At 33.9% G+C, this 12,587-nt stretch overlaps 2 protein-coding genes and 1 long non-coding RNA gene across 4 annotated transcripts; 2 read left to right on the plus strand and 1 right to left on the minus strand.

Moving 5' to 3' along the window:
- Positions 1-1,977: 1,977 nt before the first annotated feature.
- On the plus strand, positions 1,978-4,656 carry SRPK (SR splicing factor protein kinase). Its single transcript, XM_069062324.1, has one exon. It carries the CDS (start codon positions 2,322-2,324, stop codon positions 4,005-4,007), a length of 1,686 nt encoding a protein of 561 aa, XP_068918425.1. The 5' UTR covers positions 1,978-2,321; the 3' UTR covers positions 4,008-4,656.
- A 629-nt stretch (positions 4,657-5,285) lies between these two features.
- Positions 5,286-6,462, minus strand: LOC138141596 (transmembrane protein 170A). Of its 2 annotated transcripts, none has more exons than XM_069062339.1 (3): positions 6,195-6,462; positions 5,921-6,148; positions 5,286-5,783 (listed from the first exon to the last, which is right to left on the minus strand). In XM_069062339.1, the coding sequence occupies exons 2-3, from the start codon at positions 6,053-6,055 to the stop codon at positions 5,538-5,540; spliced, it is 381 nt and encodes a 126-aa protein (XP_068918440.1). In that variant the 5' UTR covers positions 6,056-6,148; positions 6,195-6,462; the 3' UTR covers positions 5,286-5,537. The 2 variants fall into 2 exon arrangements, with proteins under 2 accessions (XP_068918440.1, XP_068918439.1); XM_069062338.1 differs by having other exon boundaries at positions 5,921-6,136; positions 6,195-6,460.
- A 567-nt stretch (positions 6,463-7,029) lies between these two features.
- LOC138141599 (uncharacterized) lies at positions 7,030-7,457 on the plus strand. The gene is made up of 2 exons (XR_011163203.1): positions 7,030-7,162; positions 7,278-7,457. It is a non-coding gene; the product is annotated as an uncharacterized lncRNA (long non-coding RNA).
- The last annotated feature ends 5,130 nt before the right edge of the window (positions 7,458-12,587 follow it).

Genomic DNA, 12,587 nt, shown 5'->3' on the forward strand with positions numbered 1-12,587 from the left:
ATTTTGCCGGATGTCTTAAAATTTAAAAAACTAAAGTTTCATTGGACAATTAGTCACAATTTAGGAATTTACAATTATTATAAATGGTAGATTGGTTAATTCGTTAGTTTGTTATCTGATCCACATTAGTAAATTATATTTATTTGATAATTTAGATGGCTGTTAAATGTCCAAAAAATTTAAATGACCTACTAATTATATGGGTCATTTATTTATTGCTGATGTTCCTTATTTTTCTTGCCCCGCCAGATTCAAAATCAGTTCTATTCTGATGAAAATTTAGATACAAAATCTTAAGTAGCGTTAAATAATAGTATGTAATTTATTACACGAGTTTTATAAAACACCATTTTGTCGCACGCGTTTTTTAGAGCACGAGGAGCGCAGCGACGAGTGCTATAAAGCAAACAAGTGCGACAAAATGGCTTATAAAACGAGTATAATACAATATTTTTTCTATTTTGCGCCTTAAATTAAAAAAAAATTAAAACATAATGCTAGGAAAATTATCCATTAAAATAAAAGTCACCAGATAATTATTTTATATTTAAAAAAAAAAATTAAGTAATGAAGCCGAAGTAAAGTTAAGGTTCTCGATTATAAAAGGTAACGACAGCGGTTGCGCCAATATTTCCATCTCACTTAATTTGGAATCTATGCAAGTTAATCTGTTTGACACGATACAAACATCTTTGTCACACTCACAGCATTTGTCGATAATGTCCTCTCTTTTAATTTGGAGTCTCAAAAATGAACAATGAGTTGAGGCTACCTTATTTATCATCGAGAACCTTAAGTAAAGTGGGTACAGGTTACAAAGAAACACTTGTCATTTGCAACAGCATTTTTTCAATATTTCTGAACCAAATAAAGGCGCAAAGGGACCAGAAAATCATAGTTTGGATTGAATATTTTCCATATAAGTGCAAAATGGTTTTTTGCAACTTGAGTCAACTTTACTACTCTCGTGTCAAAAATAAATTACCTACTCCGTAGAATTCGAACTTTTAGGGAAATAACGTTTTTCATGTTGTGTGTAACTAGAATTTTCAAAAGTAATTTTGATGACTAAGGTTGGTCACTTTGAATTGAGAGATTAAGTCCAAATAAATATGCCGCCAGTAACCAAAATTGATTGTGAAACGAAAAATCATCTATCACTTAGCGAGAAATTAGTCATTTGCAACTGTTACAATTAATTTGCTGTCTTACATTTTTGGGATATCTTTTGTTTGTCACCAGAAACCACATAGCCTCCAACCTAACCAAATTTATGGCAACCTAGTAACGAATATCCCTAAATCCTAGGGAGTAATTTATTTTTGACACGAGAGTATTGAAACACCAGTGTATAACTCAACTTCTTTCTATTTGTGTGACATTAATTGACATTAATTATTTAATTTTTTGACACTTTGTTGACGTGGGCACAATCAGACAGGGAAAATTTTGTAATTTGTGACAATCTAACCAAATTTTGAAATGACATTGACGACTAGAATTTTTTGCTCGCGATAGTACTCTGCCAATGGTCCGCTTCTGCCAGTGGGTGCTGTTCAAGAAAGAGTTGCGTAGCCTTTCCTTGGCATCATACAGCGGAAATTTCAAGCAAAACCATCACAAATGTAGTTACGACCTAACCTAAAAATTTGACGTCGCTAGTGGAATAAACGTACAATTCGCGTCTTGCTCTAATCGCACATGTCAAAGCGAGATGAATAGTGGGACGGATTTAATAAAATACGTACAAAAATCCAATAGCTTGTTTTACATTATGTTGAAAAGAGATAGCAATATAACAGTTGCTCTGCTTATTAATTGATCCATCGACTATAATTAAAAAATGGACTATAGCTATTATTTTTCTTTAGTTTACGAAAATTGTGCTGTGAATGTTAAAGCTAGTTGTTAAAAATGTAATTTGCCTTCTTGGAAAGTTCGCCCTTGTGACGGGCTACCACTGGCCATCTGCCATCTACTCGTAAACTACCAACTACCAAGCACGCTGACGCTATTGTCAAAGTCGATGTCAGTTAAAAAATTAGAAGTGTTGATGAGTGGAAATGATACTAAGCAAGATGGTACAGTGAAAATAAAATTTTGAAACAAATTAAAATGAGACCAGCAATAATTGAGATCTACTTTTCGATTGTAATTTGTGACGTTGCGCAGTGTGCTGTGCGCTTCCATCGCTAGTCGTTTTTTGTTGAAATTCTCGTCGAGTTCGGCGGCCATAATCAAACAAAACTGTTTTCGTAGAAATGATGATTATTTGACATTCTTATTGATTTCCTGTGGTTTTTGATTGAACATTTTTACAAATGAGCGCAAAATTGGACGTAAATAGACGTGTCTTAGCTATACAAGCTAAAAAGAAAAGACATAAGCCAGCTAAGAAAAAGGGTAAGAACGAAATGAATGGCCACGGTGAAAATCGCATCAATTCGAAGACCGAGCCTTCACACAGCTCCAGCAATGAGACGATTGAAGATCAGGATGATCCTTACACAAGTGAAGAAGAAGAACAAGAAGATAGCAATGATTACAGAAAAGGGGGCTACCATCCTGTCAAAATCGGCGACCTGTTTCTAAGTCGATATCACGTTACAAGAAAACTCGGTTGGGGTCATTTTTCCACAGTGTGGCTATGTTGGGACCTTCAAGACAGAAGGTTTGTTGCTTTGAAAATAGTCAAGTCAGCAGAACACTTTACTGAAACTGCTCTTGACGAGATCAAAATTTTAAAAGCGGTAAGGGAGTCAGATCCTGCGGACCCTAAACGTAACAAGACTGTCCAGTTGTTAAATGACTTTAAAATCAGCGGTGTCAATGGTGTACATGTATGCATGGTCTTCGAAGTACTTGGGCACCATTTATTAAAATTAATAATCAAATCTAATTATCGTGGTATTCCTCTAGATAATGTTCGAACCATAATGCAACAAGTTTTAGAAGGGCTTGACTATCTACATACAAAATGTAAAATCATACATACTGATATCAAACCTGAAAATGTTCTGATATGTGTTAGTGAAGAGTATATTAGACGACTAGCTTGTGAAGCAGCTGAAATGCATCATTTAGGTTTAAAATTACCAACTTCATTAGTTAGTACTGCCCCAGTACAAGAGATGCAGCCAACAAAGATGAGCAAGAACAAGAAGAAAAAGTTAAAAAAAAAGGCGAAAAGACTTAACGAGTTACTTAAGCGTCAAATGGAACAAATTATTGAAATTGAAGAGCAGAAGAAAGTTAAAGAAAATGGTGATATTGCTACAGATAATGATTGTAATGGAACCAGTCCCAGTCCTGAAACAACTCCAGAGGGTGTTGAAGATAAGTTGTCCAATGGTTGTCTCGATGAATTGGCAGGAGGAGAGGCTCCTCCTGTTACTAGTGAAGATAGTGTTGCTGAACCGGTCGTGCAGATGTCCGAAGATGATTCGCCATCGTTGACTTCGAGAAGTGAACTAAAAGTAGAAGCAGATCCAGCATTTACAGTTTGTGACTTTGAAGTGAAAATTGCTGATTTAGGAAACGCATGTTGGGTGGACAAGCATTTTACTGAAGATATCCAAACGCGTCAATATCGTTCTCTGGAAGTTCTGTTGGGAGCTGAATATGGTACCTCTGCTGATATTTGGAGTACAGCATGCATGGCATTTGAGTTGGCAACAGGAGATTATTTATTTGAACCGCATTCAGGTGAAGATTATTGTAGAGATGAAGATCATCTAGCTCACATTATCGAGCTCTTGGGTAATATTCCACGTAGAATTGCTCAAAGTGGAAGAAACTCAAAATTAATTTTCAATAAGAAAAATGAATTGAGGCACATTACCGGCTTGAAACCGTGGGGTTTAGAAGATGTTCTCACAGAGAAGTATGAATGGAGTCGAAAAGATGCTGAAGAATTTGCCGCATTTTTAAAACCGATGCTCGATTTTGATCCAAATAAAAGGGCCACAGCTGCAGAATGTCTTCAACACCCGTGGCTCAACAAATGAGTTGTTGCTCTCTATGTAGCTAATGCAATTAGACTTGAACCCAAAATTAATTTATTGTAAGCAATGTTCTATTAGAATTATTACTAATTGGTACCTTCCTTCTAATAGACACCTGCTTCTTGTAAATTATTTCTGGGATTGGTTGTGCAGCAGATATAGGTGACTGATTTATTTAAAATTGCTTGTTAGCTGACCAGAGCGTTTATTTCATAGTTTAACTTCATGAGCAAGTTTGGCGTTGTCTACTGTTATGTTAAAATAATTTATTTTGATCTGGTTCTACAGGGCCTTTGTTTCATGTAAATAGAATTGTCATAGAGAAATTGTGATGTATGTGTTTTATAGACAATATATCTGTCCTCCTTGGCTGCTTTGCAAATTATTATTTTTTTTTTTGTAATCTATGATTATGTATTAATAAATGTTCCTGATTTATTAATTCATGTTAGTATGTTTCTGGTGGCCAAGGAGAAAATTGTAGATGAATGTCTACCCATCAGGAGTAATGCGAATATTTAGATGCGATGACAAGGCTCATCAGTTCCATACTAGTTAAAGCACCAACATTTGTATTAATATACCATATTTAAAATTAAAAGTATACAATGTACATTGAATCTCTACATGCTAAGTATATATTAAATTGATATTTTGTGTTTTATTTGTAGTGTTAAACAATTTTTACACATGTTTTTCATTTCATCATTTTGTAAAAACAAATACACACAAATAAATCCAAGTTCAATGATGTACCTTCCTCTTCTAATTTCTTTAAATACTATAATTACATCACAAAAAATATTGATACAACGTCACTTAGAAGAGGCTAGAGATATTTCAGTTAGATCCTTTGATCCAGAATTGTACTAGCGAATTTGTGGTTTTTAAAGGTAGCAGTTTCCTCGAGCATACATGTCCATTTATAAATGAAAACAATAAGCACTACTGTTATCTAAAATAAAAACAAAACTACTTTCTCAGAAAGAGAACCAAATTTTTTTTGGTAGGTTTTGTTTTGTTCATTTTACTATTGTTGTTGGCATTATACTTTTATAAATTAATTTCGCTTCTGTATAATAAAAATGATACATATATTTACATTAACCATAACAAAACAATATTGTATTTAGAACTTAGAGAAAGTAAGTACATAATAGTCCCAAATCAGAATGTAACTTTACTTGTTAGAAAGCGCTACTGGTGTTTACATAGTAATTATCTGTTTATAGATCATTTAAAATTATTTTCTTTAAAAATGTAAAAAGAAAAATGCATTAGTTAGGCGCAATAATTTTAATTTCTTTGTATATACTATTTTTACAGTGCGTTATATACAAAATGGTTGTTCTATACTAAAATGTGTATTTTTACAGTTCATAAACTAACAAATAAACTGATTTAAAAAATAAATTATGAAATGAAATAATACAAAATACCTATTCTATATAAGTTATTACATGCGTTTAGCACCATCACATTTATTATAGATTGTAAATTATCTAAAAATCACCAAGTGAGTCCATTACAAATTCATAGTGTGGCAAGGATACGTGTAAAACCCATACAGGCTGTTAAAACAGTTTGTCCACATCCCCAGAAAAGTGCATACAAGGGATTCATTGGCAAACTTGAAGCTCGATACACAAATGCGATGGCTGCACTGCTAACAATTCCCGTGACGGCTGGAGTAACAACACCCATCAACAATATTCCTAATGGAAAAAATTTGCCAAATTTATGTTTTCTTAATGTAAGAAAAGCAATGAGTCCAGCAATCTGTTGAAAAATAATATATTAGTAAAATTCGAGCTTGAAGGTTGGAAAAGTTACAAAAAGAATAATGATTATAAAAAAAATTAAATCATCAAGTTAAAATTGTTATTTAAATAACTGACTATAAATAGTTATCTTACGGTATGCACAAATATTGAAGAAAATAATGCCCACAGGAAAACGTGATACCACATCTTTGTAAATGTACTAAGTGCATCAGCCTGTTGTAACCAGAGTACCGTGCCAACAGAATCTAATTCCATACTTTTCGTCATGTCCTCCAACTTTTTATTTCTTCTATGTTATGTTATCAACTTCGTGATTAGGTTCCTCCATGGTGAACCGCCTCTTAAACACTGCTCAATAAACTTTTATGAAAAACTAACATAAAAGACAATTAAATTATAACATTACCTTTGTTAGCAAAAAACGAAATTAAGTTAACATTGTTCTTGGCTCATATTCGTTGTTAAAAAAGGTACGTAAGTTTCCTTCCAACCTCTTTTTTAAGCAAACAAACTGTCATTATTAAAACTACGCAATTGTCGGAACAGTAAATTAATTATTACGCGGACGTTTTCGCTTATAATTCCAACATTTTGGGTTATAAGTACATCTATGATAAGTATTTACTATTTATCACCATATCTCCAACTAAATCTCGTAAAAATCCCTAGAAATGTTGTCGTACTCCTCGTACTCGACTACTCGTAAAAAAAGGACTTTTGGAGGTGAACTTCGGACCGTTAGCCAGTGGCGTATTAAAAAAAAAACTATTGTTCGACAGACTATACCGGCAACACAAGATTTTTGAAATTCACTTATTGTTAAAATCAATTCCACTCAAAATTTTATGACACTACATTTTAGAATTTTTTTTTTGCTACTGCAATATCTAAATATCTAGTAGATAAATGAGATCGTCCACTGTAAAACTTGCTGTATAGGCGTATAGGAATTAAATAGTGTTGTGAGGTCCGGTAATTGACTTAAGCTTGTTTGACACGATACTAAACTTTTGAGAAAATTTACTAGTAAATGAGAGAGGACCAATGAACGATCAGGATCTGACAAAGACAGACTATGATCCTGATCGTACATTGGTCCTGTCAAGGGTCTCTCTCATTTTCTAACAAATTTACTACGAAATTTAGCATCGTGTCAAACAAGCTTTAGTCAATGACCAGTCATTTTTAAAATTTCAATTTCCCGCTTATAATAAGATTATAGGATATGATGACTGTTTGATTGATGAGATGAGGTTATGTTGGGTTGTCTGATTTCATTTACGTACACCTTGACCAGAATAGCTTGGCGAGTGAGATGCGCACAAGAGGAAACGAGCGAGTCTCTGTTAGACAAGGATATGGCTATGGTTGTAGGTATGTACGGTACACTCAACGAAGCAAATCTGCTCAAAACAGCCCGGACATGCTGTTCACTTGAAGTTTGAAGCGCTGATTTTCGCCCGTTTGTACACGATCTAAACACTTCCAGACCCAACAGACAAGTGCGCTTCTCTAGTGGGAGGGATTTCAGTCCACTGCGTCACTAGCCAAGCTGATCTGGTCGACCTGTAGCTGCTGACAATGAAGAAATGGATTATGACAATCAATATGTAAATTATGACAATGAAACATCTAAAACTTTAATAAAGATCATTGTGGAAAACGATTATTAAGCTTTTTATCTATTAGGAAGAAGTGGTTTTTGTTTTTCATTCGTTTTTGTGTCTTCTTAACATGACATACTATTCCGGACACGGAAACACGCGTTTACCCGATTCCGTTCATAATGCCGGAGTGACACTGCAGTCACGTGATATTCCCCACACTACCTTCGCCCATATTTTATGAACGCGCTCCAGAGGGAAGGGAGTCAAAAGTTGGGTTATATTCATTAAAGGCCAGGTCACACATATTTGTCAGTTAAATGTCAGTTGTGGCCAAGATTCCGTGTCCGGAATAGTACTATGGCGGACAAAAAATTTTGAACGACTTGTTATTCCTTTGACATATAAATGTAAAACTGGCTTTATGGTCAACTAACCTCATTTTTTATTTTTGCCTTTCTTGTCATGTCACCAGTGACAGATTAGTCAATCATAGATTAACACAAAAATTTTGGTGTGCCTATGTCGGCTCACGAATGGTGAACGTGGATGAATCTTAATCGTTTCGTCTTTGCCGTCGAAATTGGGAAAGTCGCTGCAGCCTCTAGGCTATCGAGTGGTGTAGAATGTAGATACGTACCTATCTAGTTCTTAGAGGTTTAGCATCAACACAAAATCAGGAATGTCTTCATCATAGATGAAACCAAATTTAGTTCTATTTACGTCAAGACAGAACGACCCAACAGGTTGTATTTTGGTACGCAAATATCAAAAAATTCAAAGTACAGATCAATCCACAATACTAACAAATTATAACATTTATTTATTAAACTTAAAATTAAAAGTTTAAAATAAAAAAAACTTTACAACTAAAACTGAAGAAGTCAATATTTGATCATTGCTCCATTTTGTTGTACAACCAAGAGCAATCTATTTCTCATGGACAGGCACAGATTTCGGTGATAGTTCGGGGGTGCCTCGTTCTGTTCCACGAAAGACACCCGCTTTCTTTCAGAACCTGGACGCCGAACAACCGTCCCAGTGTGTTCCCACTTCCGCATAATGGCATGGATAGTGCCCTTCGATAAATTCGTCGAAATTTGCCCATACGACATACCCCTCTGGTGAAGGGTATTTTGGCTTTAGGAAATTCAGATACGGCTGGCATTGTATCACTAAATTATTATTATAAACTTGATAGACGTTTACTTCAAACCGTCAATTTTTCGATTTAATTTATAAACGTCATAATAACAGTAAAGGGCAGCTTACATTGACATTTTTTGATATGCCAAAATTTGATCGTTCAAAATTTTTTGTCCGCCATAGTACTATGCCGGCCAAAAAATTTTGGCCGTCATTGTCTGTCAATTAAAAAAAAAAAAATTGTATTCCGTACTTTATTGTCATCGTGATTACCGTCTTGATTATGAACGTTATTTTTGGGTGGTAAATTTCAAAACTCAAAATTATTTTGTCATTTTTGCTACACAGAACGTTTACCTCAGGTTATCTATGTACGATTGCTCTAATTTTGTTCATTCATGTCGGATTTTTGGAATATCTGAGCTTCAAACAGTTTAAATTGATTGTCAAAATGACAAGAATCGAATGTGGGGTTACGATTCCTAAAGGTTTATTTACACTTTACTTGAATGTCAAGAAAGTGACGGCCAAAATTTTTTGGCCGCCATAGTACAATATACATATTTTTATTTTCATAAAATACTTACCTACTTTTTTAAATTCTAAAAGAAACTAAAAAACTGAAAATACACACCCACAGTTGTGTTGAAAGTTTTAAAGCGTTTTAAATTAACAAAAAGTTAAAATTCAATCAAATATGTTAAAGAAAAAACAAAGTATAACTTCAAACAATTCAAACTTAACCTCACTTACACAATTTTAGAACAATAATTTATCGATCAATAAATCTTATAAAAAATGAAATTACGAACCATTATTTGGTATTAAAATAATCCTTGACATTGAAAGAATCATTTTGTGATGTTTAACTAGTTCCTACTTTTTGACCAATAATGACTGGTAATTGACCGATCAAGGACCGGTCAACTTTGACCAAAAATAAATGACCGGTCATTTATCCATCACTAGAATTAAATAAGTTGACAGGAGAATAATTCGGTCACTATTATCTGATAAGTTTTTTAAAATTAGATAAATACTATGGACTTGTGATTTTTAATAATTGTCATTCATTAATGGCACTAATGATTCGTTTACATCATTTTTTAAAGAAATGTATAAAAAATGTTGCCCAAGATTCCGTGTCCGGGATAGTACCGGATGATCAAGAAGGACTGTTTAAGTTGGCAATACAATTAAGAACATTTTTTTATTCGGCTATTTACAACACGGCATTCGAATATGTTTTGTGGATTTATTTGACAGATATCTGACGCTGACGTAGCATTAACAACGACAAAATGGTAGGTTATGATGAGAGTAAAAATTAACGGCAAAAAGAAATCAAAGTTGAAATTCGGAATAATAATCTAAGAATTAACTAAAGGAAATTCTCGAAGTGCTCCCCATTTTGCTCTAAACATAAATTAACTCTTCTCTCGAACAATTCACCGGCATTTATTTCAAATGTCAAATTTGACTTGATGCGGCTGTCAGTGTGAAGCCATCAACAACCGGAAGTTACTCCAGTAGTCCACTTGTACCTACCATTTAAAAATAAAATTCAGTATCACTAACTTAAACAGTCCTTGATCACCCCGTACTATCGCTGGCCAAAAAAAAAACTCGTACAGCCAAAATTTTAGTGTTGTAAATCAAAGTCTACAACGTCAAACGATATTGTCATTGTCAAAGTCAATGCGAAAAATGGGTTTCACTGAAATTCAAAAACAGACTATAGCGCAACGTTTAAGAGACGGGATTTCGATACGAGCAATTGATGCTGAGGTTGGTGTTGATAAACGGGGCGCACTCGAATTCCCGTCTGACTTATTTCTTGTCATAAAGTAATGCAAGAATTCCCGTCAGGTAATTATCAACTGATATAATCCATAACTCGAGTTCCCGTCAAGGGTAAGAGCGCTTCAATCCCTTACATACCTACCCCTCTAGCCGTTGCCAGGTACCATTGTTGTTTACCATTACCTGGACCAAAAAAAAAAAATGTTTAAAATTTTAAAAAGTTACAAATACCGTGTGATCAACAATTATATACTTAGATAAGGGGCGGCTGTGACTTTGACAGTGTCAGATTTTTCGTATCTTTGCTAAGTCAGCTAATAAACGTCAAACAACTGTCACTATTAACCGAATTTTAACGCAAAAATGGTTTTTATTTCAGAACATAGAAGATTCATCATTGAATCTTACTTTCGTAACAGTGCTTTCAATAACCAAGGTTTTTTTCTGACCGGAATTCGAGTCTAGAATTTCGGGTGCATTTTTACCTTGACGGGAATTCGTGTGCAGGATTAAAGGGCCTATGTCGAAGCCCAGGTATAAAATATTATGCTGACGGGAACTCGTGTGCACCGGATAAACCCACCGTTTTATTGGCCAAACAAAAAATCAAACCTATGCATACATAACCTTTATTAAAAAAGCAATGTTTACACAACTCAAAATTTTAATTTTTGGATCTGTTGTTTTGTCATCTGTGTACGAGTTTTTTTTTGGCCAGCGATAGTACCTACGTACTTTTAGTGTAGATTATTGACCGCAAAATTCAAATTTCTAGGATGGTTAGAAATAGGTATGGTTTATGGTTTATTGAGAATATGCTATACGATGGTCCACCTTGTACCGGGTGGGGCATCGTATACGCCCACGCGAGAAATCGCGACTTCTAATTAAATAAAATTGTCGAAATTTTTCAGACTTACCTAGCTATTGGTAAGGTACATTTCATAATTTTTTGATAATTTTTCACTTACAAACAAAGCCAAAAAAAATTAAAATGTAAATTTCAACCAAAAAGTCAAATTCTGATTTTTATACTAACCTACCCAGATTCACTTCCTATAATTATTTACGAAATCTACGGAAAAAAATACCAATTAGATTTTGAATTAAACGCAGTTTTACATTTCAACTTTCAAAATTATTTTTATTTATGACCTGCTACTTGTGCTGTGGTAAATTTAGGTGACAATGGAAACTGTCAATTTTATGGCAAAAAGGTTTAAAACGGTCGGCTATTACCTTTGTTGAGAAATTATACCATTGTGCCGTAAATCACCCGTCTGGTTTACGTTTAAATAAAAATAGTTATTTATTATACAAGACGATAAAATTTTATTTTATCTTCGAGAGCGGTTTAAGCCTCGAGGCGTAAGCCGAGAGGCTAATACGCTCGAGAAGATAATGGTGAATTTTATCGTCGTGTACAATACAAAATTTTATTCCATCCTCCATTACTTCGATTGAATTACTGAATTATTTTGATTATGACAATTATAAACGTCAAAAAAATTCAACAATCAAAAAAACGTCAAAAACAGAAAAACAACAATGGATGTTAAACATTAATTATTTTATTTTTCTAGACGATAAAACTTCATTTTACCATGAAGAAAACAGTAGATAAAATACCATTTTATCGTTTAGGATGGAATAAAGAGAATTATTTAGCTAACCAAGTCAAAATTTGTAATTGTGCCACCAGGGTTTGATGGGCTAGCAGATACAGATTCATTTAGTGTAAAAACTTTATAGGTAAATTAACAGTTAATTTCAGAAAACTAATAAAACTGTTACGGCCTTATTTATTAACAAAAATTTTTTTAAAAATTCTCAAATATACCTTATTAATAATTAGTCAGGTATATAAAATTTCGCCAATTTTATTTAATTAGAAGTTGGGATTTCTCGCGTGCGCGTATACGATGCCCCACCCGGTATATTATATTCGTTTACAGTTTGCAATTTTTCAAGTACTTACCCATTATTAGTGTTTAACAGTCTATAAATCAACAGGAGCTCATCGAATTTGTAAACAGACTACCTAAGTTGGGTCTCAGTCAGGGAGCGCAGATGTTTTATTATTTTTATGGGAGAATTTGAACCGTGAGATCATTTAAATTTATAATTAAAGTAGGCTATGATTTTAAAAACTGGTAAAGTTCTCCCAGAGCTGCAGCGGTTTTATGGCAGGGCAATAGTAATTATTACGCCTGTTGAAATGCCGATAAGCGACATAAACAGACCCC

This window comes from Tenebrio molitor, chromosome 1 (assembly GCF_963966145.1).
Source record: "Tenebrio molitor chromosome 1, icTenMoli1.1, whole genome shotgun sequence".
Taxonomy (NCBI): domain Eukaryota; kingdom Metazoa; phylum Arthropoda; class Insecta; order Coleoptera; family Tenebrionidae; genus Tenebrio; species Tenebrio molitor.